At 45.3% G+C, this 26,194-nt stretch overlaps 1 protein-coding gene across 1 annotated transcript in view; it reads left to right on the top strand.

Moving 5' to 3' along the window:
• Positions 1-26,194, top strand: part of WDFY4 (WDFY family member 4) — a 312,399-nt gene that overhangs the window by 121,420 nt on the left and 164,785 nt on the right. The window contains exons 25-36 of the mRNA XM_011950358.1: positions 1,047-1,120; positions 2,990-3,151; positions 3,724-3,815; positions 5,576-5,675; positions 8,081-8,286; positions 9,088-9,257; positions 11,505-11,630; positions 15,098-15,262; positions 18,081-18,284; positions 18,909-19,023; positions 20,225-20,382; positions 24,221-24,459. Of these exons, the coding sequence (XP_011805748.1) occupies positions 1,047-1,120; positions 2,990-3,151; positions 3,724-3,815; positions 5,576-5,675; positions 8,081-8,286; positions 9,088-9,257; positions 11,505-11,630; positions 15,098-15,262; positions 18,081-18,284; positions 18,909-19,023; positions 20,225-20,382; positions 24,221-24,459 (1,811 nt within the window). The remainder of the gene's footprint in view (positions 1-1,046; positions 1,121-2,989; positions 3,152-3,723; positions 3,816-5,575; positions 5,676-8,080; positions 8,287-9,087; positions 9,258-11,504; positions 11,631-15,097; positions 15,263-18,080; positions 18,285-18,908; positions 19,024-20,224; positions 20,383-24,220; positions 24,460-26,194) is intronic.

The following is a 26,194-nucleotide window of genomic DNA, read 5'->3' on the forward strand; positions in this document are numbered from 1 at the left end:
TATCTAGGCATGGTGGTGCACACCTATAGTACTAGCTACTTGCAAAGCTGAGGTGGGAGAATTGCTTGAGCCCAAGAGGTCAAAGCTACAGTGAGTCATATTTGGGTCACTGCACTCCAGCTTGGGTCTCTCAAAAATAAATAAATAAATAAATAAATAAGGATAATAATATTTTGGGGCTTTTTATGGCACATCTTGCCACCAGGAAATGTATCAGTTGTTAAGTGCAAGCTCTTTTTGCTGCTATATGAACACATGCTTATAATCCCACACCTGAACCTTGTATATTCTGAGCCTTAGGAAGTGTCAGTATTTAGAGAAGAAAACTATTAGAGTTCTCTAAAGGGACGTAGACATAAGACATGACGGCACCCATCAGTTCTGCCCCAGAAGGATCACCAGCAGCTACATCTGTTTACTCTGAATGAAAACAACCTGAGTGATCCACTTCGCTTTCAGAATCTCAGTGAATTTCACTTACAATTTTGTCATGCAGAAGATGACACTGTGGTTTGGGCTGAAGAATGTGTTGCATGCACAAATTGGGTATGTAGTCAATGCAGTGTAAAACCTGAAAATCTGTACCTGGCTTCTGTTTCCACTCCTGCCACTTGCTGGTAGTGAGTGGAGTCTGTCACTAAGCTGGTCTGTCTCAGTCTCTGTTTTCTCATCTGTAAAGTGGGAACATCATCATTTGTCTTGCAGGATCCAGGGAGGATGACATGAGTTTGCAATATGGACACTTGGGCTGTGGGCCCAAGGCTGAGCAGATGGGGCAGATGGTTAGTGCAGGTGTCCTTGGTTGGAACCAGGCCCACAGTGAAGTGCCAAGTAGCAGCAGAGATGGGGAGAGAAGACCTTCCTTTATGGGGGGGCGCCTCTCTGCTTGGAGTGTCAGGAGAGCTGATCTGATTCCAGAGTTGGTACATCATGTTGGTGATTCCAAGTCAGAGCATCACATGTCCAGCACTGATCCTCTCATGCTTCCTGCAAATCCTTCTTCTCCCACACCTTCATTTTAGCATGTGTTTTGATCTGTCTTCCAGCTTTGGATGAATACTGCAGACAATCTGGAGCTCAGCCTCTTTTCCCATCTTTTGGAAATCCTTCAATCACCAAGGTAGGCTGGGTCTTGGCAGCCTGGGGGTTAGAACTGAAGGCTGAATGTCGGGCAGGGTGGCCAGTGGCTCTTCCCTGCTCCCAGAACACTGGGTCCCCAGCTGGGAACACATGCTTCCCACTGGCTCATGTTTGTGGGGCAGTCTCTTCTGATGGTCTTGGGCCTCAGGAGGGCAGGTGCTGGGGGCTTAGAGGCCTCTCTAGCCCCAGGGACTAGCACATACTGGGGGCTCAGCAAATGTGACCAGCAAAGGCTCACTCTCCCTCTAACTGACTTCTCCAAGGCACTTTTGGAATTGGTCAGGGTTCTTTTATCCTTCAAGTGGTAGAAATGTAACTCAAACAAGCTTAAGGAAGGTAAAAGAGGAGGAAAGAAGGAAGGGAGGAGGGAAAAAAGAATAGAGGAAGAAAAGACCAATAAAGAGGGAATTCATTGGCTCTTACAACTGAAAAGAGCTGATCTTATCCCATAGCTGGGTGAGGCTCACATCCTTTTCTCTGAGCTCTGTTACCACTCTTGCCCCTGCCTCTTCCACGCAGTCTTCAGGTTGCCTAGGCTTTCTTCTATGGCAGCAAGGTGGCTCCTGGGCAGCTCCTCAGAGCACGTCCTCAGCTTAGCACCACTGGCAGAGAGACAGCTTTTTAAAAATGTAATAGTCCTAGCTATTGGACTGAGTCTCATTGAGCCAACTTGGGTCCCATGACCAGGCTGGGAACATGGCTTCCCCTCTGGAGTTAGAAAGTGGTAGTTCCCAAAGGGAGCCAGGGGCTGTGACCAGAATAAGGGAGAAGGAAGGCAAGGAAGTCCACGTATCACCCCACCTGCCTCCTCCTGGCTCAGGCTGGTACAGAGCTCATTGGTGCCTTCAGCATTTTATGTATTTGTAAATGGCTTTCCACTCAGCCACTTAATGAACATCTATTATAAACTTACTACATTTCACACCCTATGCTTAGAGGTAAAATTTGGAGAAGAATAAGCCACAGTCTGATGAAAAGAGTACAGAAAAACATGCTGCTCAGTGCTGTCAGAGGAAACAGAACCAAAGGCAGCCGGGACTTCTGGGTAGAGGAGCATCTGTCTTCCTTGCTGAGTCCATGATTATAAATCACACACAGAATTGGGTTGGTCCTGCCTCTTTTGTGTTCCAGGGAAGTGGAGCTCCGCAGAATTTAATGTGTTAATACAAAAAAAAAAAAGACAGTTCAAGGTGAGGAATCTGCCCAAAGTCACCCTGCGCCACATTTTTCTCCATCATTTTTTCTCTTCCACTTTCTTCCTGTACCTGTACCAGTTGTTTTCTAAGAAACAGACATTTACCCTGGGACCTGTTTTCTTTGGGGGAGTAGAATTTACTGGAAATTGGATTTGTGAGTATCTGAGGGAGGGGGTGTGGATAGGTGGATTCTTTTTTTTCTGCTTTGACTTTCAGTGGTGTGTCTCTCCACTTTGTGGTTTGGGGCAGGCAGGAAGATCACACGTCCAGACAAGCTAGTGAAGGGCCCTGCACTCCTGGCTGATGGGAAGTACTCCCCGGTCACATGAGTGTCTGCTGTCTTTGTTCTGAATTTCTGAGGCCAGCACTAGTTTTCCCTGGGGCTCAGAATTTAAAAGTCAATAATTGGGGTTTGTCTTTGAAGGTGGTTTCCGGGGGGCGAAGGGGACAGGCAGTGCACACGCGAGCAACTCTGGCACTTGGCAGACACATATTTGATGGGTGTCTGACGGCATCTTGACAAATTGCCCAGAGAGCATTGGAGTTAAGGGGCCATGGAACAAGCCTGGCTTGAAAAACATTTTTAGCAGAAACACAGCAAATTTGGTTCATTCCAGTAAAAGCTTTTACTGTCTCTCTCCTGTACTCACCAGGGAAGGACCCAGGAATGCTGAAGCTGCCCACCAGGCACAGCTTATACCCAAGCTTGTCTTCCTATTCAATGAACCAAGCCTCATCCCCTCCAAGATCCCCACCATCATTGGCATCCTGGCCTGTCAGCTAAGGGGCCACTTCAGCACCCAGGACTTGCTCAGGTACCACACCAAGCTGCCCGGGGGAAGAGCAGTGCCCCAGGGCTGTTTAAAAAGGGAGGACAGGCACCAGCTGTCTCCCCATTGTGCTCAACCTTGCATCACTTGGAACCTTCTAGGAATTTTTGTTCAGGGCTGAGAGTTGGGGAAAGGATGGTTTGCTAAAGTCAGGATGAGACAGGCTGGTTTCCCCAGCAGGGCTGTGTGTTTACTGTCCCTACTTCTCAGACTCCCCCACTGCAGCCAAATATTCAGGAATTTCCATAAGCACTGCCATCCTTGCCTGCCAATGACCCAAATGCCTGGCTCCTGCAGACTCCTGAAGGGCAGTCCCAGCCACCAGTGTGTTTCCCCTTCTCTTTCCTTGTCACTATCTGGTTGATCTGGCAGAGCCAGAGTTAGCATCTCTGGTGAATCCTGACTGATTGTAGAAGTCTCTGGAAATACACAGCATGCCATGATGATTTCTCACTTGCAGCTGCATGTGGGTGCGTCTGGGTGAAAACACTGGCATGTAGTCAGTGGACTCAGGTGAGCCTGCCTGTGAGCCTGTCCTTCTCTCCCTGTGTGTAAAGGATTGGGCTGTTCGTTGTGTATACCCTCAAGCCTTCGTCAGTGAATGAGAGGCAGATCTGCATGGACGGAGCCCTGGACCCTTCCCTGCCTGGTGAGAAGACCTTTGCCAGTTCGAAGGCAGTAGAACGGCCCTCATGGAATCCCTGAGAGGCCCACATTGTGCAGAGGGAGGGGTTGAGCAAGGAAGGGGAAGGCACCCACAGCCTGGCCGTGGTTCCCAGCAGTGGTGTGTGAGGCTGTCATTTTATGATGAGAGTCAGAAATGAAATAAAATTATGGATTCCTGCTTTGAAATGTGGGACTGGTGTTCCAGGGCTCCAGAATAAAATCAGTTCCCTGTAGACCAGCATGTGGGATCCAGGATCCTGCCTCACTTCCTAGTTGAACCCCCACTAACCCTTACTTTCCTGATGAGCCCCAACTCCAGTACTGAAGCACTTGCAGGCACCCCAGGTGATGGCCTGCCCTCTGTCCGTGCTTGGCACATGCTCTTCACTCGAGGGAAATGCCACCCCTCCCCCACTAGCCTAGCTGTCCCCAGACTCACCAAACAAGATTAAGTCACTTTCTCCGTGTTTCCAAAGCCCCTTGGGGTTACCCTAGTGGACAGATTTGTAATTTGTTTATGTGAGTCTCCCTTTTCGCCTAGCCAGGTGCAGAACTGCAGCTGTGTCTTGTTCAACTTGGTCCCTCTGCTAGGGCAGTGCAATGGCAACAATCATGACCACTTTGTCCTGGGCCCTGCAGCTCTGCACTGTCCAAGATGACAGCCCCTAAGCCACATATAGCCTTTTAAATTCAAATTTTAATGAATTAAAATTAAATGCAATTAAAAACTTAATTCCTCACTCACTGTAGCCACATTCTAACTGCTCACTAGCTACCTGAGGCTAGTGGCTACTCTGTTGGACAAGGTAGATATAAAACAGTTTCATCATCACAGAAGAGTCTCCTGAATAGCATTATTTAATCTAGATAAATTATTATCTCTTATCCTTAGATCAAGCCGCAAGAAATTACTATTCCCATTTTGCAGACTAAGAAACTTAGGTTCAATGAGATTAGGAGCTAATTGAAGATGGGGCCAAAATCTAAATAGACAGAAATATGACTCCATTTCTCCAAGCTGCCTCATCAATTCTATTTCTGCAGCATGGGGTGTGTGCCCTGCACTGGTTGTGAAATTACTGGCAACCGAGGGAATGAACAAATGGATAATGGGCCAAGAGTGAACTTATGTAGTCAACCTTCCTTCTCATATGGACTGCATTCTGAAACTTTTACCTAACCAACATATTAAAACATTGTTAGTAAGTCCTTTCAGGCTTTAATGACTCTTCAGAAGTAAAGTTTCTTCTTCCCCTTGCTCCATATACCTCTGCTATGATTTGAGTTCTGTTTTTATTGTAGCATAGACATCCAAAAGCCTAGCCTGGGAGCAAGTTGAAAGCAGGAACAAAGAGAACAAAGACCATGGTCTTCAGCACTCCGTTCCTGATTACTTGCATGATATCAGTGCATAGTAGGTGATTATGAAACGCTGCAGCCTATGATAATTTAAAAAATTCTTCTACTGAAAGGTATATTTTCCCTTATTATTTTTAGGACTTTTGTTTTTTGGAGGACTTGCAGCATTACAGACATCTCTAATTAAAGAAAACTTTAGTAACATTTTCTGAAATTCTTTTTAAGTGTTGTGTGGAGGCTAGAATAAAATGCCAAAATTTTGAGTCCCAGCCATGCCACAATTCCTGGATGAAATAAACATTTGGTGAATAATGATTGCTTACTGCAGCAAATATTATGCCTCTTTACATCCGTTTTCTCTCAAATCTGAATTCCTTTTTGTAGCTGGAAGCCAAACATCTGGAAAGACAATCTGGCTCAGAAACCAGTTGCTGGAAATGCTGCTCAGTGTAATATCTTCCCCCCAACTTCATCTGTCCTCTGAGTAAGTAGCTCCAGAAAGAGCAATTTGGCAGGAGGTTGCCTCATAGAGGGTGTGGCATTAAAGCTTTTCTTAATGAAAAGTTTAGCATCTCTGAGTCTGTTTTCTGCAATGTGTTTCCTGCACTATTCAGAAAGAAAATTATATTCTCTCTACCCAATGAACCAGACCTTGCCCTAAGATATTCTGATGCAAATGTTAAGTGGACATGAGTAACTAGAAACAGATTTGGTATAATTACAATAAACTCCTTTTGTCACCATTGCTATAGTGTAATTGTTATTGTTTTGGCAGTTGTGACAATTACTGATTTTGATGTCCTGTACTTGGCAGACAATAGAGTGAAGAACTCGTGAGCCTAAATAACATCTATCGAGGAAAAGTCTTGCCAAATTCTTCTGCTATTTACTGTTAGTGAGTTTGTTATTTTTCCAAGTTGGAAAAAGAAGTATCTACCTTCGATTAACTTCTAAAATCATGTGTAATCATAAGCTGATTCCATTAACTCTCCCCACTGCCTGCCTGCTTTACCTCCAACCTTGTAGTCATTCATCTGACACCTAATTTGTTGGGCATCTACTGCATGCCAGACACTGTCCCGAGCTCCTAGGATGCAGTGCTGAGCAAGTCAGCCCGGATCCTTGCTCAGCCTAGTGTGTATGTGCATCTGGGGTTGGGAGTAAGGAGTTACCCCTCAGTAAAGCAGCTTTATAAATAATGTTTAATAATTTACAAGCCTACAAGTCTTTTCTTTCTTAGAATCAAAACACAGTAGAACTGGAAGATGCCTTGGAAATGAAATAGTCCAGCCTCTTTCTTTTTCATCTTTTTGAAAGTGAATGTAGTGCAGTGCCTAACAGTTGGGCTCTGGCATCTATACCTTCTGGGTTCGAATCCTAGCCCTGTCCCCAGGGACCCAGAGGAGGCTACTTAAGCTCTGTATGCCTCTCTCTACTCATCTGCATGACAATAAAAATTGTATTATGTTGGTGAAAATGTAATTGTGTTTTTTTCATTACTTTTAATGCCAAAAACCACCAATAAGTTTGCATTGACCTAATACTTTCAATAGATGACTATAGTGAGGATGAAATGAATTAATATATGGATAATCCTGAGAATGGTGCCTGGAATACTGTAAATTCTCTGTAAACTAACTGCTATTATGGCCATCTCCTTCATCATCACCATCACCACTACCATCATCACCACAACATTAATCACCACCACCACCATCAACATCATCACCACCATCGCCACCATCATCACTATCATCACCACAACATTAATCACCACCACCACCATCAACATCACCACCACCACCATCAACATCACCACCACCACCATCAACATCATCACCACCATCATCAACATCAGCACCACCATCATCATCATCACTGTCACCACCACCAACATCAACATCATCACCACCATCATCAACATTATCACTGTCACCACCACCATCATCATCACCACCACTATCAACATCATCACCATCGCCACCACCATTACCACTGCCACCACCATCACCACAACATTAATCACCATTACCACCACCACCATCAACATCATCGCCAAAATAATCATCATCATCACTGAGGAAAATGATCAGAGCACATCAAGAGCTCTGCCAAAGTCATCCAGTTGCTAAACATCAGAGGCAGGGCTAGAAAAGAGGACAGTCTCTTCTCTTCACTCCTAGTCCAGTGCTCATTTCAGTGGATACCAGCCAGATTCTCACTATGCCTAATGTGTCAGCTGAGAACACAGGTGGAGCCTTCACTGGCTCCCAGAAGTCTGGGTCCTTCGCTGAGCCCATTGTCTTTGCTGGATTGGCCACCCATCTCCCTGCCCTCCTGTTTCATCCAGTTCCCATCAGCAAGTCTGTATTCTCTAGACTCATCATTTTTGAAAGTGACAGTTAATCATGGGTTTTTTTGTGCTAAAACTGATAAAAATTGCACAAATATTGGACTATTCCATTTAGGTAAATTTTGACCAGTGTGTCTAAAAAGGGAGATGAATATTCATTATATGTTTTATGTGACTACATTGATGGTAATTAAATTAGATGGGTGGCTAGTCATCTACTGTGTAAGTATGAATAGTAGTTATGTAGGGCTATTAAGCGGCGTGCACATTTTTACATATATTAATACAGTTTCCAATTGCTTCAAAATGCTGTGGCCAACTTACACTGCAACCGTTAATAGACAAATGCTTCACTTGCACAACAATCTTGCCAGCATTTCATTTTACCATTCTTTTTAAATGTAATAAATAATAAGTGATGTTAATCTTAACTTGCCTCTCCTTGGTGACTTGGAAGGCTGGACATTTCATATTTTCTGGACATGTCACTCGCTCATGGACTGAGAGATCACTGATTGCATTTATTAATCCCCCAGGTCAAAGGAAGAGATGTTTCTGAAACTGGGGCCCGACTGGTTCCTGCTGCTTCTGCAGGGCCACCTGCATGCCAGCACCACTGTGCTGGCATTGAAGCTGCTGCTGCACTTTCTGGCAAGCCCCTCCCTCCGCACACGGTTTAGAGATGGCCTGTGTGCAGGATCCTGGGTAGAACACAGCACTGAGGGCGTGGACATTGTAATGGGTGAGCACGTGGCTGTCGCCAGGAAGTGAGGCACCACCTAGTCCTGGGATGTGTATGAGGACCAAGCCAGGCCCCTTCTTATTTGAGATCATCACAGCTCTGTGCAGAAGGATCACCTTGAGCCCTGACTCCAAGGCCTACATCCAAATAAGCCCAGCCCCACTGACATCCTTTGCAGGATCCGCCACAGCCTCACTGCACAGACACTGGAGGCTGCCTTCATTCCTCCCACCTGCTTAGCCCTGTTCTCCTGGGCACTGTATACTCTACTTCCTCTTCCTGAGGGGATGCCTCTTCTTTTGATGTGGATTCATCCTCAGATCTCAGTTCAAATGCCACTTCCTCCGGGAGATGAGGGGTCTCCCTGAGTTGCTCACCTCTGTTATATGATCTCTGCCCTTACTATTTTTCTCTATAGTGCTTAACAAAATTCATAAGTATTTGAGTATTTAATTGCTTAATGTCTGTCCCTGTTACTACAATGCAAGCTTCGTGAGTGCCTGGAATTCTGTATATTTGGTTCAAACCCTACACCCTTATTGCCTAATTCAAAGCTGCCCTGTTGCCTCCTACATGGTGGGCAGCAAGTATGTTTTTGAGTGAGTGAATGAGCATGTCAGGAACAGGGAAGGGAATTACTGTTGAACGCTTTCTTGCTCACATCTGTGTGTGAATATATTTTATCATCCAGCATTTCTATGGGATGGGTGGGTGGCCAGGTGTTCCCTTGTGTGTCCAGGCCCCACCTTGACCAGCAGCTGTTCTCAGCTGACTTTTGTGCCCCCTTTGCCTGATCAATAGACAACCTGAAGAGCCACCCGCCACTGCCTGAGCAGAGCCCGTGCCTGCTTCCTGGGTTCCGTGTCCTGAATGACTTTCTGGCCCACCACGTCCACATTCCAGAGGTCTACCTCATCGTGTCCACCTTCTTCTTGCAGACACCACTCACAGAGCTGACCGACGGGCCCAAAGTAGGTGTTCAGAGCACCCACAGAGTGACACACTTGGTTTTCTGATTCCACATGACTAAGGCCGGTTGCCAAGACCCTCTGCACTTACCTCCCTCTGCTTCTTCCAGCTCAGATGGGGTGCTGGCCTGCTTCCCACCCTAGCAGCCCACACCCTTGGACAGCCCTTCAAATGCTCTCCTTCCAGGCCCTTGACTTCCTTGGCCTCTGCTCCCATCCTTCCTCCCAGCAAGTCTCTGATTTGGATCAGTTCTATTTTAAAACCTTCCTTTTGGGCACAGCTAGGGGAATGACATGATGCTGGGGTGGCCCTGCCCCAGCACCCCAGCCCCTCATCCTCAACCACCCACTTAGGTCATCACCTTCTTGCCCCTGTTGCTAGGACAGGGAGACTTTTCAAGGCTGGTCATGGATTCCTTCAGCTTCTTCCTTGGGTGACCTCACCCCATAGTTATCCTCCCTTCCTTCCTTCCTTTCTTTTTTTTTTTTCTTTTTTTTTTTTGAGACAGAGTCTCACTGTGTCACCCTGGGAAAGTGCAGTGGTGTAATCTTGGTTCACTGCAACCTCTGCCTTCTGGAGTCAAGCGATTCTCTTGCCTCAGCCTCCCAACTAGCTGGGATTACAGGCACCCACCACGTTGCCTGGTAAATTTTTGTGTTTTTAGTAGAGATGCAGTTTTGCCAAGTTGGCCAGGCTGGTCTCAAACTCCTGACCTCAGGTGATCCACCCACCTTGGCCTCCCAAAGAGCTGGGATTACAGGTGTGAGCCACTGCACCCGGCCCCCTTTCTTCCTTTTGTATTTTCAGTTTTTCCTTTTCTATCAACCCATTCCTCATAAGCCATAATTATGTTCAGCTGCATCCCACCTAAAACCAGAGGCTGCCCCTTGATAACACTCCTGACCAACTGCTGCCTATTGGTCACTTTCCTATCCTTCCTTGGCCACATTTCTCCAAAGAGGACTCTGTACTCAGCGTATGCACCTTCTCCCTTGCACTAAATTCAGGTGACTTTCACACCTGCAGCATCAGGGTCAGACTTCATAGCTGGCACCAAGCTCCCTCATCTCTGACTGCCTGATGTATCTTTCCAACCCAGCTGCAATTCACCTGCCCTCAGCTGTGACTCTCCTAAATCATCTCCAGTAAGACCAGCTGATCTGTGCTCACCCTCACTGCTGCCCTTACTCACTCCTCTTTCCCACTATCGTCTACCTGGGGGGAGTGTCCTCCCTTAGCACTCAGCTTGGATGCTACTTCCTACTTAGACCCCCAGAGAGAGGAGACCATTTCCTCCTTTGTGCCTCAGTGTAGTTTACCCCATATGGATGGCACCAACACAAATGTGTGCCTGCCTTCTTAGAAACTGAGCCCCTGAAGAACGGGCCCACCTTTCACTCAACTTCCTGGGCCCTGACAAATAGCCAACTTGGAAACTGTTTCTTGGTCTTAATCGAGTTGAGTTAAACTGAACTGAAATGAAATACGGGAGGGGCGTGGCTTTGCAAACAGCAGGTTAAAAAATCTACCCCTTTTGAATATCTTTATAGTTGGCAAATCTAAATCTTGACATATGCTAATGGCATTGTAGATTACGCTTCAAAATAAAGTTTTTAATATGCTTTACTAAGGTCATTGAGACCCTGAGTTTTTATTTTGCTAGCATATCTCAGGAAACAGATGTCTGCTAAGTGTTGGAACCTGTGATAGATGTTTTACATATTTTATTTTGCTTGATAGTTAAACAATCCCATGGGGTAGATAATGTAATTCTCATTTCACGGAGAAGGAAACTGAACTGCCAGGAAGCTCAATAGCTTGCCTGAGCTCAGCTATTAAAAAGTCTGAGTCAGGCCATCCTGATTCTAAACCCTGGGTTTAGAATCTCTCTAAACCTCTACATGCTGAAGTTTCCCCTGAAACCTTTGAATTCTTTGTACATCTTATATAATCTAATTTACAAAAGTTAATTAAAGTTGATTAACATATTGATTTATGATGTCAGACTAAAATAACTGAACTAGATGCCAGTCTCTAGGGGGTCTTCAGCACCTTCTTAGAGGTGCTTTTTCCCTTATGCACCATCTAGTGGGGTGAAATTATTCCTATGGATCAATCACCTAGGCTGCTACTGTGCTCTTTTGCTTTTCCCACTGGGGACCCCCCTGGAAACATGTGAACTGGTTGCAAAGCTGGTTCTCTTGGTGAGTAGCAGTAGGTCTGCTTACAGCCCCTGCCTCCTCTTCCAGGACAGCCTTGATGCCATGCTTCAGTGGCTCCTGCAGAGGCACCACCAGGAAGAAGTCCTCCAGGCTGGGCTGTGCACAGAAGGTGCCTTGCTGCTCCTGGAAATGCTGAAAGCCACTATGAGCCAGGTGAGATCCATTCCCCACATGCTGCCCCAAGGACGTTCTGATGGGAAGGCCAGTTTGGAAGGGTCACCTTGACTTTTCTCCTAGCATCTTCCCACTAATGCCAGTAATTAGCTAGATCCTGCAGAAGAGATGAGGTAGGTTCCTAGAGGTGACTCGGGCACAACTGGAAACCCAGCCTATAGGTCTCTGAGCTTTAGGTGCTCTTGCAGGTGATACCTGTTTATCATTTGTTTAAGCATTGGGTTTCTTCACTGGGAGATTTATTGCTTTCAGTCAAAGGGAACATTTCTTAGGAGGAGGAGGGGCCTCTCCTCTCAATGAGTCCATCTCCTTGCTCATGAGTGACCTGGGGAAGGGACCTGACTTAGAGAAGGCAGATGGCCGCCAGCTGCAGGCAGGGCACGGAGAGGCTTCTGGAGTGAGAAGCCTTTAATTTGAGCCTTCAAGGTCCCGTAGAGGTGGGTGGTGAGCAGAAGAGTTATTTTAGACATGGGGTAGAGGCCATGTGACTTGTGAACAGGAATAATTAATGGTGAGCCAGGTCAGGAAGGGTTTCCAGAAGAGGCTGAAAAATTCTGACCTCATCCTATAGGCACCAAAGGCAATTGGAGGCTTAATTGTATGGGGAAACTTACTGCTTTTGTAAAATGATACATGATTACCTTTAACATTTAAACAAAAGGGAAAAACAGAAAGTAAACAACACCCACCTGACATACATCCACCCAAAAATGAGCACTGTGAATTTGGTGGAATCTTTCCAGACGCTTCTCCAAGATTCAACCATATCCTCACAGAGGATGAGACCACATGCAACCCTTTTGCCTTTTTTCCTCAGTATTTGTGGATCTCTTCTCATGCAAATAAAATTTAAAAAACATGGAGATAATTTGTATTTGTAATAGAAATTTATGTTGTTTTACAGAGTGTTGTTTGTAATGAACTTGCTTAAACAAATATCTTTCTTTCTATCTTGATGACCTCCTTAGTGTGTATTCTGGGATGTGGTATAGCAGGTCAAAATGTGCCTTCATGCATTTTCTTTTGGATGTGCTTCTCAGAAAGACTGAATTAGTCATTATGCACACACATCCCACCAGTGAATATCTAGCTCATCTTGTACAGAAGGGCTCAGCCCCATCCTCACAGCCTCAACATCATGGCCAAACTGATGATAGCTTCATAGTTGAGTTCTTTTGCATTTATTATTAGTGAGATTGAAACCATTTTTCATATGTTTATTAGTTACCTTTATTTATTTTCCTCTCTCTCTATTTTGCTGTCAATTGCCTGATTATATCTTTTGCCAGTTTTTCTGGATGTGTGGGATTATGCTGAGAAAGTAGAGATCCCACTTTTTGCCCTTTTTGAAACAAGTTTTTTTTTCTTTTTTGAGACAGGGTGTTGCTCTGTTGCCTAGGCTGGAGTGCAGTGGTGTGATTTCAGCTTACTGTAGCCTCCGCTTCTCAGGCTCGAATGATCCTCCCACTTCAGCCACCCAAGTAGCTGACACTACAGGCGTGCACCGCCATGCCCAGCTAATTTTTGTATTTTTGTAGAGACGGGATTTCATCATTTTGGCCAGGCTCAGAAGTGTTTTTATTGCTATTATTAGATACTCTTTTAGTACACAATTCAATCATCCTATGCTTTTTTTTTCTTGTAGCCAGTTTCCTATGATGAATTACATCAAAAGATTTCTTTGCATTCTCGCGAAGACCTCATTTAGTCACTCTGTCTTTATTCTGTTTATATTTTCTTTCTTTCCTTTTTTTTTTTTTTTTTGACAGAGTCTCGCTCTGTCGCTCTGACTGGAGTGCAGTGGCACTATCTTAGCTCACTGCAACCTCTGCCTCCTGGGTTCAAACGATTCTCCTGCGTCAGCCTCCTGAGTAGCTGGGATTACAGGCGCGCACCACCACCATGCCTGGCTATTTTTTGTATTTTTAGTAGAGATGAGGTTTCACCCTGTTGGTCAGGCTGGTCTTGAACTCCTGACCTCGTGATCCACCCACCTCAGCCTCCCAAAGTGCTGGGATTACAGGCGTGAACCACCATGCCCAGCCTCTGTTTGTATTTTCTTTTTAATTTCATGCATCCTTATAAATGATATTAGCCTGCAGTTTACTTTTTGTTATATATTTTTCAGGTTTTGACATCAGTATATGCTAATATTATATGAAAAAGACTTCTTTCTTTGTATTCAGCGAGATGTTAAATCCATGATTTTTGTATTATTTTAATTGTTCCTATGAAATTGCCTGGACCTAAATTTGTCCCATTATTATTGGCTTGGTTAGGCTTTTAAATGTCTTCTTGACCTAGTTTAGTTAATTGATATTTTAAAATAATTTCCCATTCATATAATTTGCACAAATGGTCTCCTTTAACTCCTGTCATTTTCTCTGTGATTCTTTCTCCCTTCGTATTCTCAGTTTGTGTCCTGCTCTCTCCTTCTCGGCCTCTCTTGTGACTTAGGAGTTGAAGGCTTGTGGACTTAAATAAATAACCAGCTCTTGGGTACATTTATCAGTCCCCTGATTTTATTTCTGTCAATTTCTAAGATTTTGATTTTGACATCTTCATTTTTTGTTATGTTCTGGAATTTCTGTGATTGCAATTTTAAAGATCTCTTTGATTCACATTTGTTAATGTCCATGTGGTGGAGATTTTTGGGTTGTAAACTTTTGTTCTCTATTTCTAGTTATGTTTTTGCCCTGCTGAGATCATGTGATCTGTATATTTTTCATCTTCGAGAAATTTATTCATGATTTTATTGTAGGCCTAATGAGTAATTAATTTAGGAGTGTCTGAAAAGATGTATATTTTCTGTATGGAGCATAAGGAATCTGTTACCTATTTAATCAAGTAATGTTATTCAAAATAAAGCAAACAAAAGGAATCACATGCAAGCATTTAAAACAAAGAAAATACGTAATATGCTGAGAGAAATAAAGATATAAGACCAAACATGTACATCTTAACAGCAAACATAAAAAGGTTAAATTTCTATATTAAAGATGTGAATTTTAGACTTGGTGAAAAACAAGACTCAGCCTTCTAGGATCTAACATGTATGTATATACAACAATAACAAAGTTACTTAGTGAAATTGATACAATTAAGATCTGTGTCAGGAAAGCATCATCTACCCAATACAGTAGACAAGTATCAAAAATAAAACGCAGGAACTTAAAAGAAAAGACAAAAAGGCTAGAGGTAAACATAGAACCTACTTCAGAGGGTTGTTGCGGGGTGAGAAGAGGCATATGTATGAAGCCCTTACAACATCTGCACATATTAAACACTTCCTCAATTGACGTTAGTGTCTAGTGCTGATCTGAAGTCTTAATGTATCTTGTTGAAAGTCTCAGGAAGGAGTCTTCTCCCTAGACCTCGGCTCCTCTGGTTAGGGAGGCAGCCCCCATCATGCTGCCCTGCACCACCTCTCACCAAGTGTGCCTCAGCCCCTGGCAGGTTCTGAGGATGGCTCCTGGGCACAGACGTTCCCAACCAGCGTGCTGCAGTTCCTCAGCCTCGTGCACCGCACCTACCCCCAGGACCTGGCGTGGCGAGCCCCGGAGTTCCTCCAGACCTTGGCCATAGCCACCTTCCCCCTGGGAGCCCAAAAGGTAGGACATGTTGCTGCCCTACCCAGAGAGGGCAGGTGTAAGCGTCATCATCCTTCAAGGGCAAAGGGCAAAATCCCTCCCTACCCCCCTAAAATTAAAATACATTTTAAGGCAACTTGAGGGGAACATTGAATAAGCAGCTTGGGTAATCTTCCTTTTTTGGGTGAGATACACCTCAAGGTCATTTTCAGCTCTGAGATTCAATACTTTTTTTGAGCTGTTAAGAATCTCAGTAACAAGAAGTCTAATGGCAGATAAAGTCCATTCTCTGTGGCATACACAGGCACTGACAAGGGGAGACAGTGACTCCCATTCCAGGAAGCCTGCTACTGTGCACCATATGGGGGAGGGCAGCCCTGGGAGGGCATCCTGCAAGAACTTTTGCTCTTGGGACCCTCGTCCCACTTGCAGTCCCCTGGGCCATGACTTGTGTGCCCTTCTAGGCAGTGGGTTTGCAGAGGCCCAACTTAGAGCCAGGCAAGTCAAGGGGAGGGCAGAGCCTGATTTAAGGATGAAGTCTTGAGTCTTATGCTCTGGTGGTTAGAGAAGGGGCTATGGGAAGACATGTGAGTTTGAGGCCTCCAGCTAGGCCCAGCAGGTCAAGGGTTGGCTGGGTCAGGGCCGTGTGGGACTCAGGTAAGCTAAGAGCTCCTGGGAGCTGAGAGGTGAGAAGCAGGTGAAGCCTAAAGAAGAAGGTCAGGTATGGAAGAAGGAAGGGCGGAAATTTACACAACCACCTCCACTCTGGTGGATTAGGAAGTGGAGACCCAGTGAGGGCAAGCAAGCTAACTGTGTCTTCCTGCAAGTTGCCAACTGTAGCTAAAGGAGCATATTTGAAAGGTGAACAATGCTACACAGGGGGGTTTATAATCCATGCCAAGTGCAATGCCGGGCCTGGACTGGTTGCTCCATAAACATTTGCTAAATGCCCAAATGAATGAGCAACATGCTGTCCTAGCTAACCTTTTCCAAAAGCATACCCATGGCGACAGCCTCCATCTCCTAAAACCAGTGCTTTAGAGAACCTGAACTGCCACCTGATGAAGGTGGTGTCTGAGAGGGGAAGCTGAGATTCAGAGAGGCAAAGCGGTGCTCACCAGTTTCCTCCAGGCTTACTGAGGGTCACAAAATCCATCTCCCAGATTGATTGCAAGAGTAAAATGTACTGACCTTCATGCGATTAACAAGTGACAGAGCCAGGGTTTAAATCTCACTCTTACCCTAAAGCCTTGTCCTTTTCATTACAGTCAGTTTAAAATAAAATTACATGGCCAAATAAACTTTAAAAGTAATTGGTTTTAATAAAAAGACTAAAGACCAGAAGTTTCATAAAAAGATAACATAAATTTGAAATAGTTTTATGAGTTCATATCAAGTAACTTGCTAAAAAGTAAGATAAAAAACAAAGCAAACAGTAGTGAAGGAATGCAGCGGTGGTTGTAGGAGAGAGGCGGGATAGGACCCGCAGCCAGAGGTGCAGGCAGCTTGGCCAGGGAGGGAGCAAGGGTGAGCCTACAGGCTGCCCCTTGACACTTCCCTGGGCGGGTTTTCTGCAGGGGTCCAGAGGCCTAACATTCTCTATGCAGATACCCAGCTTAGCCCCCATGCCCAAGGGTCAGGCTCGCCATCTGCTGAGTTGGGGTTCCAGCCGAGTGCCCCCACCAGCAGCCCAGGTGCACACTCTGACCCAGGGCTCCTGCTCCCCATCATCAACAGTTCCTGCCCAGGGGAGGGTCTGGCCCAGAGTCACATCCCCAGCTTACCACAGGCGAGGTCAGGCTTTTGCCTTGGGGCTTCTGTCTCTAATTCCAAGGTGCACTTCCCAGCCATCTTTGCCTTTTACAGCTCCAAGTCAGCTCTGCCAAGGCTTTTGTTGTATAGAAAACATACCAGACCCTCTTCATGCAGAAGGCTGGTGGCCAAAGGCTTGGATTTGCTGTGAATTTATATGGCATCTTTCCAATCAAGGCCGCACGGAGCTAATTAATGCAGTCACTACCTCCCTAGGTGCCATTAAATTCATTTTATGGCTTAATTAAGAATGGCCGCATTAATTTTATGAATGAGCAAAGGGAGGTGCTAACAGATGAATGCGGAGGAGAAGTTCACGGGGTGGGAGTCAGGAGTCCCTGGCCGCGTGTCCTTGGGCGCGTCATTCGGCCTCCAGCATCTTTGTGTCCTCCTGGACGTATCTGGGGTAATGACCCCTGTCTCATTGATCTCCCAACAACATTTTATAAATATAAAACAAAAGAGTGGATGCCAAAGCACTTCAGGAATTAGAGGAAAGAACTCTTTGTAGTCCCACTTCTCCACTGTTCTTGCCTGGGGAGCCTGTCTGTGGGCATCAGCAGAGACTGGGCAGGAAGTAGAGGTGAGCTCCCCATCACAAGATGGGCACTGACTCTCTCTGTCTACCAAGGGCTGGGCTTTGCCACGTTCATTGTTCTCTCATGCCATTCTCCCAGATCTGGTGTCAGATGGTTTTTACTGTCATTTAACCGATGGGGAGCTGTGGCTTGGAGATGTGAAGCAGCTTGCTCCTGGCACATTCCGGAGTTCATCATGAACTCTGCAGGCCTCTCTGACTCTATGGTTTAGCTTGTTTGCACAACACTTGGCATCTCATGTTCTCAAACTACAGCAGGCCACCTTATGAGCAGCTGGTCCCTGGGCAAATCACTTTCCTTTGCAGAGCCTCAATTTCCATACATGTCACTGGGCATGACAATAATCCTGCCATGCACATGGCACAGGTTGGTGGGAAAGAGCTTGAGGCAGGGCAGGCCACTCATGTTGGGGTTCTCTTGTCTTTGAGGGGGCTGGGACTGAGTCCACCCAGAACACCAGCAGTCCTGAGGCTGCAGCTGAAGGCGACAGCACAGTGGAAGGTTTCCAGGCTCCCACTGAGACACATCCCGCCCGGAGGCAGCTAAGGGAGTTCATGCAGCTCCTCTTGAGGGAGCTTCTACTTGGAGCCTCCAGCCCCAAGCAGTGGCTGCCCCTGGAGGTGCTCTTGGAGGTGGGTTGGAAAAGGTGACGTTGGGCTCTGTGCTGTGGAGGCTGCTGGGATACAGGCACTGCAAGGGCAGGATGCACCCAGGGAGACAGAGGGCCTGGGAGCCACAGCGAGTGAAGGGAAATCTGTGAACCATGGGCCCCAAAAGAGCAACAGGTGATAGAGGAGTGAGCGCAGGGTCCCTAGAAGCAGAGCCAGAGGTGGGAGTTTTGTGTAAGTGAGTTATTGGCCAGTGGGTTGGAGGGGGTGTTCACAGGAGAAGCAGGGAGAGAGACAGAGGGGCAGGAGGTGAAGCTAGCCCAGAGGTGGTCCCAGCTGGAGCCTGGCCCAACGGGGGTTCTGGGTTGCTCTCTGCCTCCCAGGGCTGGCCCCACCTGCAGCACCTGACAGGTGGCCGTGGGCTATGGGCTCCCCCGACTTGCCTCCTTACCCTCGGAAATGGGCGTTGCTTCCTGGACGAGGCAGCCTGGTCACAGAGGGTGGTCCCCCAGAGAAGGGGCAATTGTAAGCAGCCCACACTGGTGGCAGATGTGGCCTAAATGCCCCAGCCAGGCTAGGGAGGCGGTGGGCACTGGGTGGACACGATGTCCCTGTAGTGGTTGTCTCAGTCCTGGGCTGTGCTTCCAGGCTTCTCCTGACCACGCCACTAGCCAACAGAAGCGAGACTTCCAGTCCAAGGTCCTGCTTTCTGCTATGGAAACATTCCACATGACAAGTAGAGGTGACACAGCGATGCTCAGAGGTGAGTGGGGCAACTGGTCCTCCCCATTCATGACATGAGGCTGCTGACAGCAGAGGGGAAACCAGCATGCTGGCCGGGAGCTGACCCTAGCTGTGGGATGCTGCCTCCACCTGGCATCAGTCCCTCCAGGCATCGTCAACAATAACTCCCTGGCTCCTGCCTTGGGGCCCAGTGGAGGGCATCTGCTACTTTCCATGACACCCTTGTCATGCTGTGCCACTTACAGACAGAAAGCCCTCTTGTCCTCTGAGCAAAAATTGGCTCTCCTATACCCTCAGTAGAAATGCAGCCTCTTCCCATAATGGAAGCCAAGATACCAGAATTTAACCTTCCGTGCTCAGCATTCTGCCTGGGTACAGGATAGGAGCACAGTTGATGTTTCTTAAACAATGAACCTGGATGAAGACGCTGCCATGCCCCTTCAGAGCTTAAAATTGAAGTTTCATTCAAAATACTTGGTTCCAGGACAGCTGTACCTTTTCGACAAGCCTAAACAAAAGCCTTTCCTGTGGTTCCCAAGCCACAGGAATCACTAGGAACATGAGTTCTCCCCTGGACTTCTCCTTGCCTCCCACTCAGAAGCCCTGACTTCATGATCTTTCTCATGGAGAGACTGGAATGCAGGAGAGTAGTAGGGTGGTGAATTGTGGTTTTGGCAACCCCAGTTCTGGACTTGGCTCTGCCACTGGACAGTCATGTGACTCTAGTTAGGTGTCTGGATCTGTGAGTGAGGACAACAGTTTTGGTGAACTCACAGGGTTGTGCTAGGGGTTAGCTAAGATCATCACACACATGGCTGAGCCCAGTGCCTGCTGTGTTGGTGAGCATAGACGGATATTGACAGTATGGCTTTATCCTCTGCCCAGTGTAGCAGCAGGGCCCCTGGTCATCATGATGCCTGCTCATTTGTCTCAGGCAGCACATTCTTCCCCGGCCTCCTCCAAAAAGCCACAGGAAGAAATGCTTCCCCTTGCTTGCTTTCTCACCACTTGGTTTATGTCACTGACCAGATTACTCAAGATCTGTTCACTTTGATTAAATGTGTGTGTGTTGGGCACCTCCTCAGTACAAGACTCCATCTTTGGAGCCATGGGGTAAACAGAGGTGAATAAGATGAAGTTGTCACCACAAGGGGCTTGGAGACTGTCATGGAGAGAAGTCCGTTTAGACTCTCACCTCCACCTGTCCCCTCACTCCACAGACGGCAAAGAGCCTCAGCCAAGTGCAGAAACTGCTGCTGCCCCTTCACTTGCCAACATCTCCTGCTTCACCCAGAAGCTGGTGGAGAAGCTGTACAGCGGGATGTTCTCAGCAGACCCCAGGCATATCCTCCTTTTCATCCTGGAGCACATCATGGTGGTAAGAGCTGTTCACTGACCGGGTGTCCATGTGGATCTGAATGATGTGCCCCTCGCTGTTGTCCAGTTGGTCCCACTGGATCTGGCCTCCCTCCCTGGAGTAGAATCTGAGCCAGGTGGGAGGAAGCGGGAGGCCCTTTAGGCCCAGGTAATACCTGGAGACTACTGCAAGTCCCGCAAAGTTCTCACCTCAGGCCACCTGAGCCCAGTCCCAGGGATTGGAAGCCTCAGCACCCTGCACTTGCACCTGAGCTCTGTAAACTCCTAAAACCTGTTGCTTCCCTCACAAATTGTGAGAATTGTACAATCTCAAAATTCTAGCATCGAAAGAGACCATTTTTTTTAGATCTCAGCCCCATTACAAGCTGGAGACTTCCTGACAAGCCTCCATACAACCTTTGCTCAAACCCTCCCTGTGATGGGGAACCCACTAAAGTTCAGGTTGTCCCACCCAGGGGGATGTCTGTGATTCTTGGAAAGAACTTTCTCTTATCAAGCTGGGATCTACCTCCAGCAGCTCCTGCCAGCAGTCCTGGGTACGCTCTCTGCAGCAGAACTAGGAGGAGTACTCTCCTTCCTCTTCACGTTTCATAGAGAGTGAAATTGGCTCCCAGCACCCTTCTGACTGCAGAGTCACCCACAGACCCCAGGACTAGGCCTCTGCACAGTTTCTAGAGTCATCTTCACTTGTCTGATGAGCAGGTCCAGGTAAACCTGGAAAGACTTGAATTCAAAGGTTTCTTAAGGAACAACTCCAAGAGAGGAGAAATAGCCCTGCCCTTGTCAGCTCTGTGAGGGTTAAAATCAGATTCCAGGCAAGTTGTGTTATAAATGGAAAGAAGTTGCTGAGCTCCCTATGGCTAAAGCATGGACTCCCAGCTAATATTCCAAACATAGGTGCCAGTGGGGGCCATGGTGCCTTCAGGGGGACCGGGCCCGAGGGCTCAGCTCCCCACATATCCACCGGCCTCCTCTCCTGCTGGCTGTCTGTGATGTCTGCCCCTCTTAACCTCAGTTCGAGACCCATCTGAGGAGCAGGAGAGGACCATGATAAAGAAATGAATCCCAAACCCCAACAGGTTTACACAGACCTTCATTTCATGAGTAGAAACATTGCGTTACCTGTGAAATTCTAAGGGAGTAGCCTATAACAAATTCATTTTCTATCGGATTGAAAAACTTTGTGCATACTTTTTGTATTATGGATCTTTTCATGGAAGCCAAACAAATGTTTGGAGATGTATGGACCAGTCCATGCTAAGGCTACAAATCAGGGTCTTCTGCTTCTCCCTCTAAGTTTCTTTTGAACTAAAATCTTCTGGACTCCATCTCCAGTAGATGATACGGTGGTTAAGAGCATGGCTTAAGTGTCCAGTGTATGTTTGATCCTTGCTGAACCACCCAGCCTCTCTGACCCTTAGCCTCTTATCCCTAGAGTGGGGTAACTTAGCATCTATGGTGTTTTTATGACAAACAGGCAGTATGTGCAAATCTATGCAAAATGCTTAGCATAATACCTGGAATACTGTAAGAATTCTATGATAACTATTAATAAAGACACATGACTATTTTTTAAATTAGATAGTATTAATTGCATGTTCTCATACATTGAATATCAATCTTGTTACTAGTGTTTCAAAAATCTTGGGTTACCAAATCTATTTTCTGTAATATGACAACAACAAACTTTCAACCTTTTTTAACACAACTTTTCACCCAAATTCTGCATAGCCTTGATTGATCATTTCCCTAAATAAACACCTGAAAGTAGAGGAAAGTAGTCCTATTTGAATTTCAGGTCATGTCAATTTTTTTTTAAGAGACAAGGTCCTGCCCTGTCATCCAGGTTGGAGTGCAGTGGCATGATCCTAGTTCTCGAAATCTTGGGCCTCAAAATCCTGGGCTCAAGCAATCCTCCCATCTCAGCCTCCTGAGTAGCTAGGACTATAGACATGTACTACCTTGCCTGGATAAATTTTTTTTTTAACTTTTTGGAAAGATAGGGTCTTACTATGTTGCTGCCCAGGCTGGTCTTGAACACCTGTCCTCAAGAGATTTTCTTATCTTGGCCTCCTAAAGTGCTAGCAGTACAGATGTGAGCCATCATACCCAGCCATGTCACTTTTATTTTTATTTCAAGTTCCAGGATACATTGCAGAATGTGCAGGTTTGTTACATAGGTAAATGTGTGCCATGGTGGTTTGCTGCACCTATCAACCCATCACCTAGGTATTACGCCCAGCATGAATTAGCTATTTTTCCTAATGCTCTCCCTCTCCCCACCCCACCCACTGACAGGCCCCAGTGTGTGTTGTTCCTCTCCCTGTGTCCATGTTTTCTCATTGTTCAGCTCACACTTGCAAGTAAGAACATGTGGTATTTAGTTTTTTGTTCTTGCGTTAGTTTGCTGAGGATAATAGCTTCCATCTCCATCCATGTCCCTTCTAAGGACATGAGCTCATTTGTTTTTATGGCTCATAGTATCCCGTGGTATGTATGTACCATATTTTCTTTATCCAGTCTATCATTGATGGACGTTTGGGTTGATTCCATGTCTTTGCTATTGTGAATAGTGCTGCAAGGAACATACGTGTGCGTGTATCTTTGTAACATAATAATTTATATTCCCTTGGATATATACCCAGTAATGGGATTGCTGGGTCAAATGGTGTTTCTAGTTCTAGATCTTTAAGGAGTCACCACACTGCCTTCCATGATGGTTGAACAAATTTACATTCCCAACAGCCTAAAAGTGTTCCTATTGCTCTGCAACTTCACCCCATCTGTTGTTTCTTGACTTTTAATAATTGCCATTCTGACTGGCATGAGATAGTATCTCATTGTGGTTTTGATTTGCATTTCTCTAATGATGAGTGATGTTGCATTTTTTTTCATATATTTTTTGGCCACAAGAATGTCTTCTTTGAAGAAGTGTCTGTTCATGTCCTTTGCCCATTTATTAATGGGGTTGTTTGTTTATTGCCTGATAAAATGGTTAAGTTCCTTATAGATTCTGGATTTTAGACCTTTGACAGATGGATAGATTGCAAAAATTTTCTCCCACTCTATAGGTTGCCTGTTTGCTCTGATGATAGTTTATTTTATTGTGCAGAAGCTCTTTAGTTTAACTAGATCTCATTGTGAATTTTTGCTTTTGTTGCAACTGCTTTTGACTTCTTCGTCATGAAATCTTTGCCTGTGCCTATGTCCTGAATGGTGTTGCCTAGATTTTCTTCTAGAAGTTTTATAGTTTTGGGTTTTACATTTAAGTCTTTAATCCATCTTGAGTTAATTTTCATATAAGGTATAAGGAAGGGGTTCAGTTTCAGTTTTCTGCATATGTCTAGCCAGTTCTCCCAGCACCATTTATTAAACAGGGAATTCTTTCCCCATTGCTTGTTTTTGTCAGGTTTGTCAAATATCAGATGGTTGTAGACATGCAGTCTTATTTCTGAGTTCTCTGTTCTGTTCTATTGGTCTATGTATCTGTTTTTGTACCAGTTCTGTACAAAAACAGTACGCTGTTTGGTTACTGCGGCCTTGTAGTATACTTTGAAGTCAGGTAGCATGATGCCTCCAGCTTTGTTCTTTTTGCTTTGGATTGTCTTGGCTATATGAGCTCTTTTTTGGCTCCATATGAATTTTAAAATCGTTTCTTCTAATTCTGTGAAGCATATCAATGGTAGCTGAATGGGAATAGCATTGAATCTATAAATTACTTTGGGCAATAAGCCATGTCACTTTTTGATTATATTATTTTTGTAGTAAACTGGATCTGTAACTAAAATTGCAAAGCACTCACAAGTATGTGTATGTGTGTGTTTTTTTTAATGACACAGGTCATTGAGACTGCCTCTTCTCAAAGGGACACTGTCCTCAGCACTTTATACAGCAGTTTAAATAAAGTCATTCTTTATTGCCTATCCAAGCCCCAGCAGTCCCTCTCTGAATGCCTCAGCCTTCTCAGCATCCTGGGCTTTCTGCAGGAGCACTGGGATGTTGTGTTTGCCACCTACAATTCCAACGTCAGCTTCCTCCTGTGTCTCATGCATTGCCTTTTGCTACTCAATGAGAGAAGGTAAGAGCTGCCCACTTGTTTCCTTGCCTGCTGGTGGTCCATGCAGAAAGGAGAGATGTAGAGGGAAGCTTGATTGAGGACTGAAGTCTGTATAAATGATATCATCCTTTTGTTTATCTGGTCTTCCATATTTTGTGAAATGTTTGATAACATGGTAAGTAATCCCCAAACTTGTCCATGTGACAGCCGCTAGAATCATCATGAAATAATAATTTACCCTATTTCTACCATTCTAAGATTGTAAGATACCTTATTGATTTAATTTTTGAGGCAGAAAATGTCAACATTAGATGTACACATTGATTTTATGATGTAGCCAGATTCCAGAAACATTATCATTTAATAATTACAATCTTAGAATGCAAAAATATAATGTATTGTGCAATGCAGGAATAATTTTGCTTTCAGGAAAAAAAATTACATATGCATGCAATATATGACATAAAATGGCATCCATAAAAATGCTAGTTAAAAAACTATTAAATTAAACTTATTTAAGTCCTTTTCTTGAAGCCCCAAGTTTGGAAATACATCAGATTTCCAAATCTGAATGTAGTTCATGCACACTGACACAGAGAGAGAGACGGAAACTGAACATACTTCCCATCTCTCTCTCTCTGTGTGTCAGCGTGCATGAACCACATTCTCCAGCATCTCAGCATCCTGCTGCCTATGAATATGATGTCTTGTGAATATGATGTCTTATGACTAGAGCTTGAGAGTGTAGAGGGAGAGAGGACTATGGGATGTCACACTTCGCTCTTGTCCTTTTCCTTCATTATAGTCATCCTAACAAAAATTATGTTTGATCACTTGAAAAAAAAAACAGTCCCCCACGTCCTGTAGTGCTGACCACTGAACAGTACAAAACACTAGCACTGACTTCTCATAAAACTCTCTGGGAAGCCTTGGGGAACCCTCCTTGCCCAGAGGAGGCACTTGTGTTTGAATGAAAGAAAAGAATCCATTTTCAGTATGTGGTTTAATTTGGGGAGGTTTTTCTTTTTCTTTCTTTTTCTTTTTCTTTTTTCTCTTCCTGTTTCAGGAGTTAGGCCTCATCCATCCTGAAAGCACAGGTAAAGAGGAGCAGAATGACAACTGAATTATGTGCTTGAGATGATACCTTCCTCAGTTCCCTCTGTTTAGCAAGATTGACTTTATTCTAGAAATTTCAAAAATGGGCATTCTCATATGTCAGGTTATTTTCCTTTCCATGTTTGTCATTTTCAGTTCAATCCATGAACATTTACTGAGTGTCTATTTGGTTTGTGTCATAATGGCCATGTGGACATTAACACAATGGGGACCCCCAGAGCACATGGTTCATGGGAAACCTAATGTATAAACCACTGTGTCCCCACTTAGAACTGGCTACATCATATGTGAGGCCTCCAGCAAAATTAAAATGCGAGGCTTGTGTCCAAAAATACCCAAAATTTCAAGATGATGACAGCAGAGCCCCAAAAAGGGTTCGTCTTAGTGCAGGGCCCTGTGTGATTGCACAGGTTGCACGCCCATGAAGCCAACCCTGGTCCCACTCCAGGCAGGATGAAATCAATGCCAAACAAAGGCAGGGTTTAATGCTTTGGGAATGCACTGAAAGAAATGACTAGTTCTGATGGTGGTGAACCAGGAGCAGGCAGAGGGGGCCTGCTGGCAGCACAGGTGGGATTTCACAAGACTTCTCATAAGGAGAAGGTGTTTCTCCTACTATTCAGAATGCCACTCTAAAATA

The sequence above is a fragment of the Colobus angolensis genome, unplaced genomic scaffold (assembly GCF_000951035.1).
Source record: "Colobus angolensis palliatus isolate OR3802 unplaced genomic scaffold, Cang.pa_1.0 Scaffold306, whole genome shotgun sequence".
Classification (NCBI taxonomy): domain Eukaryota; kingdom Metazoa; phylum Chordata; class Mammalia; order Primates; family Cercopithecidae; genus Colobus; species Colobus angolensis.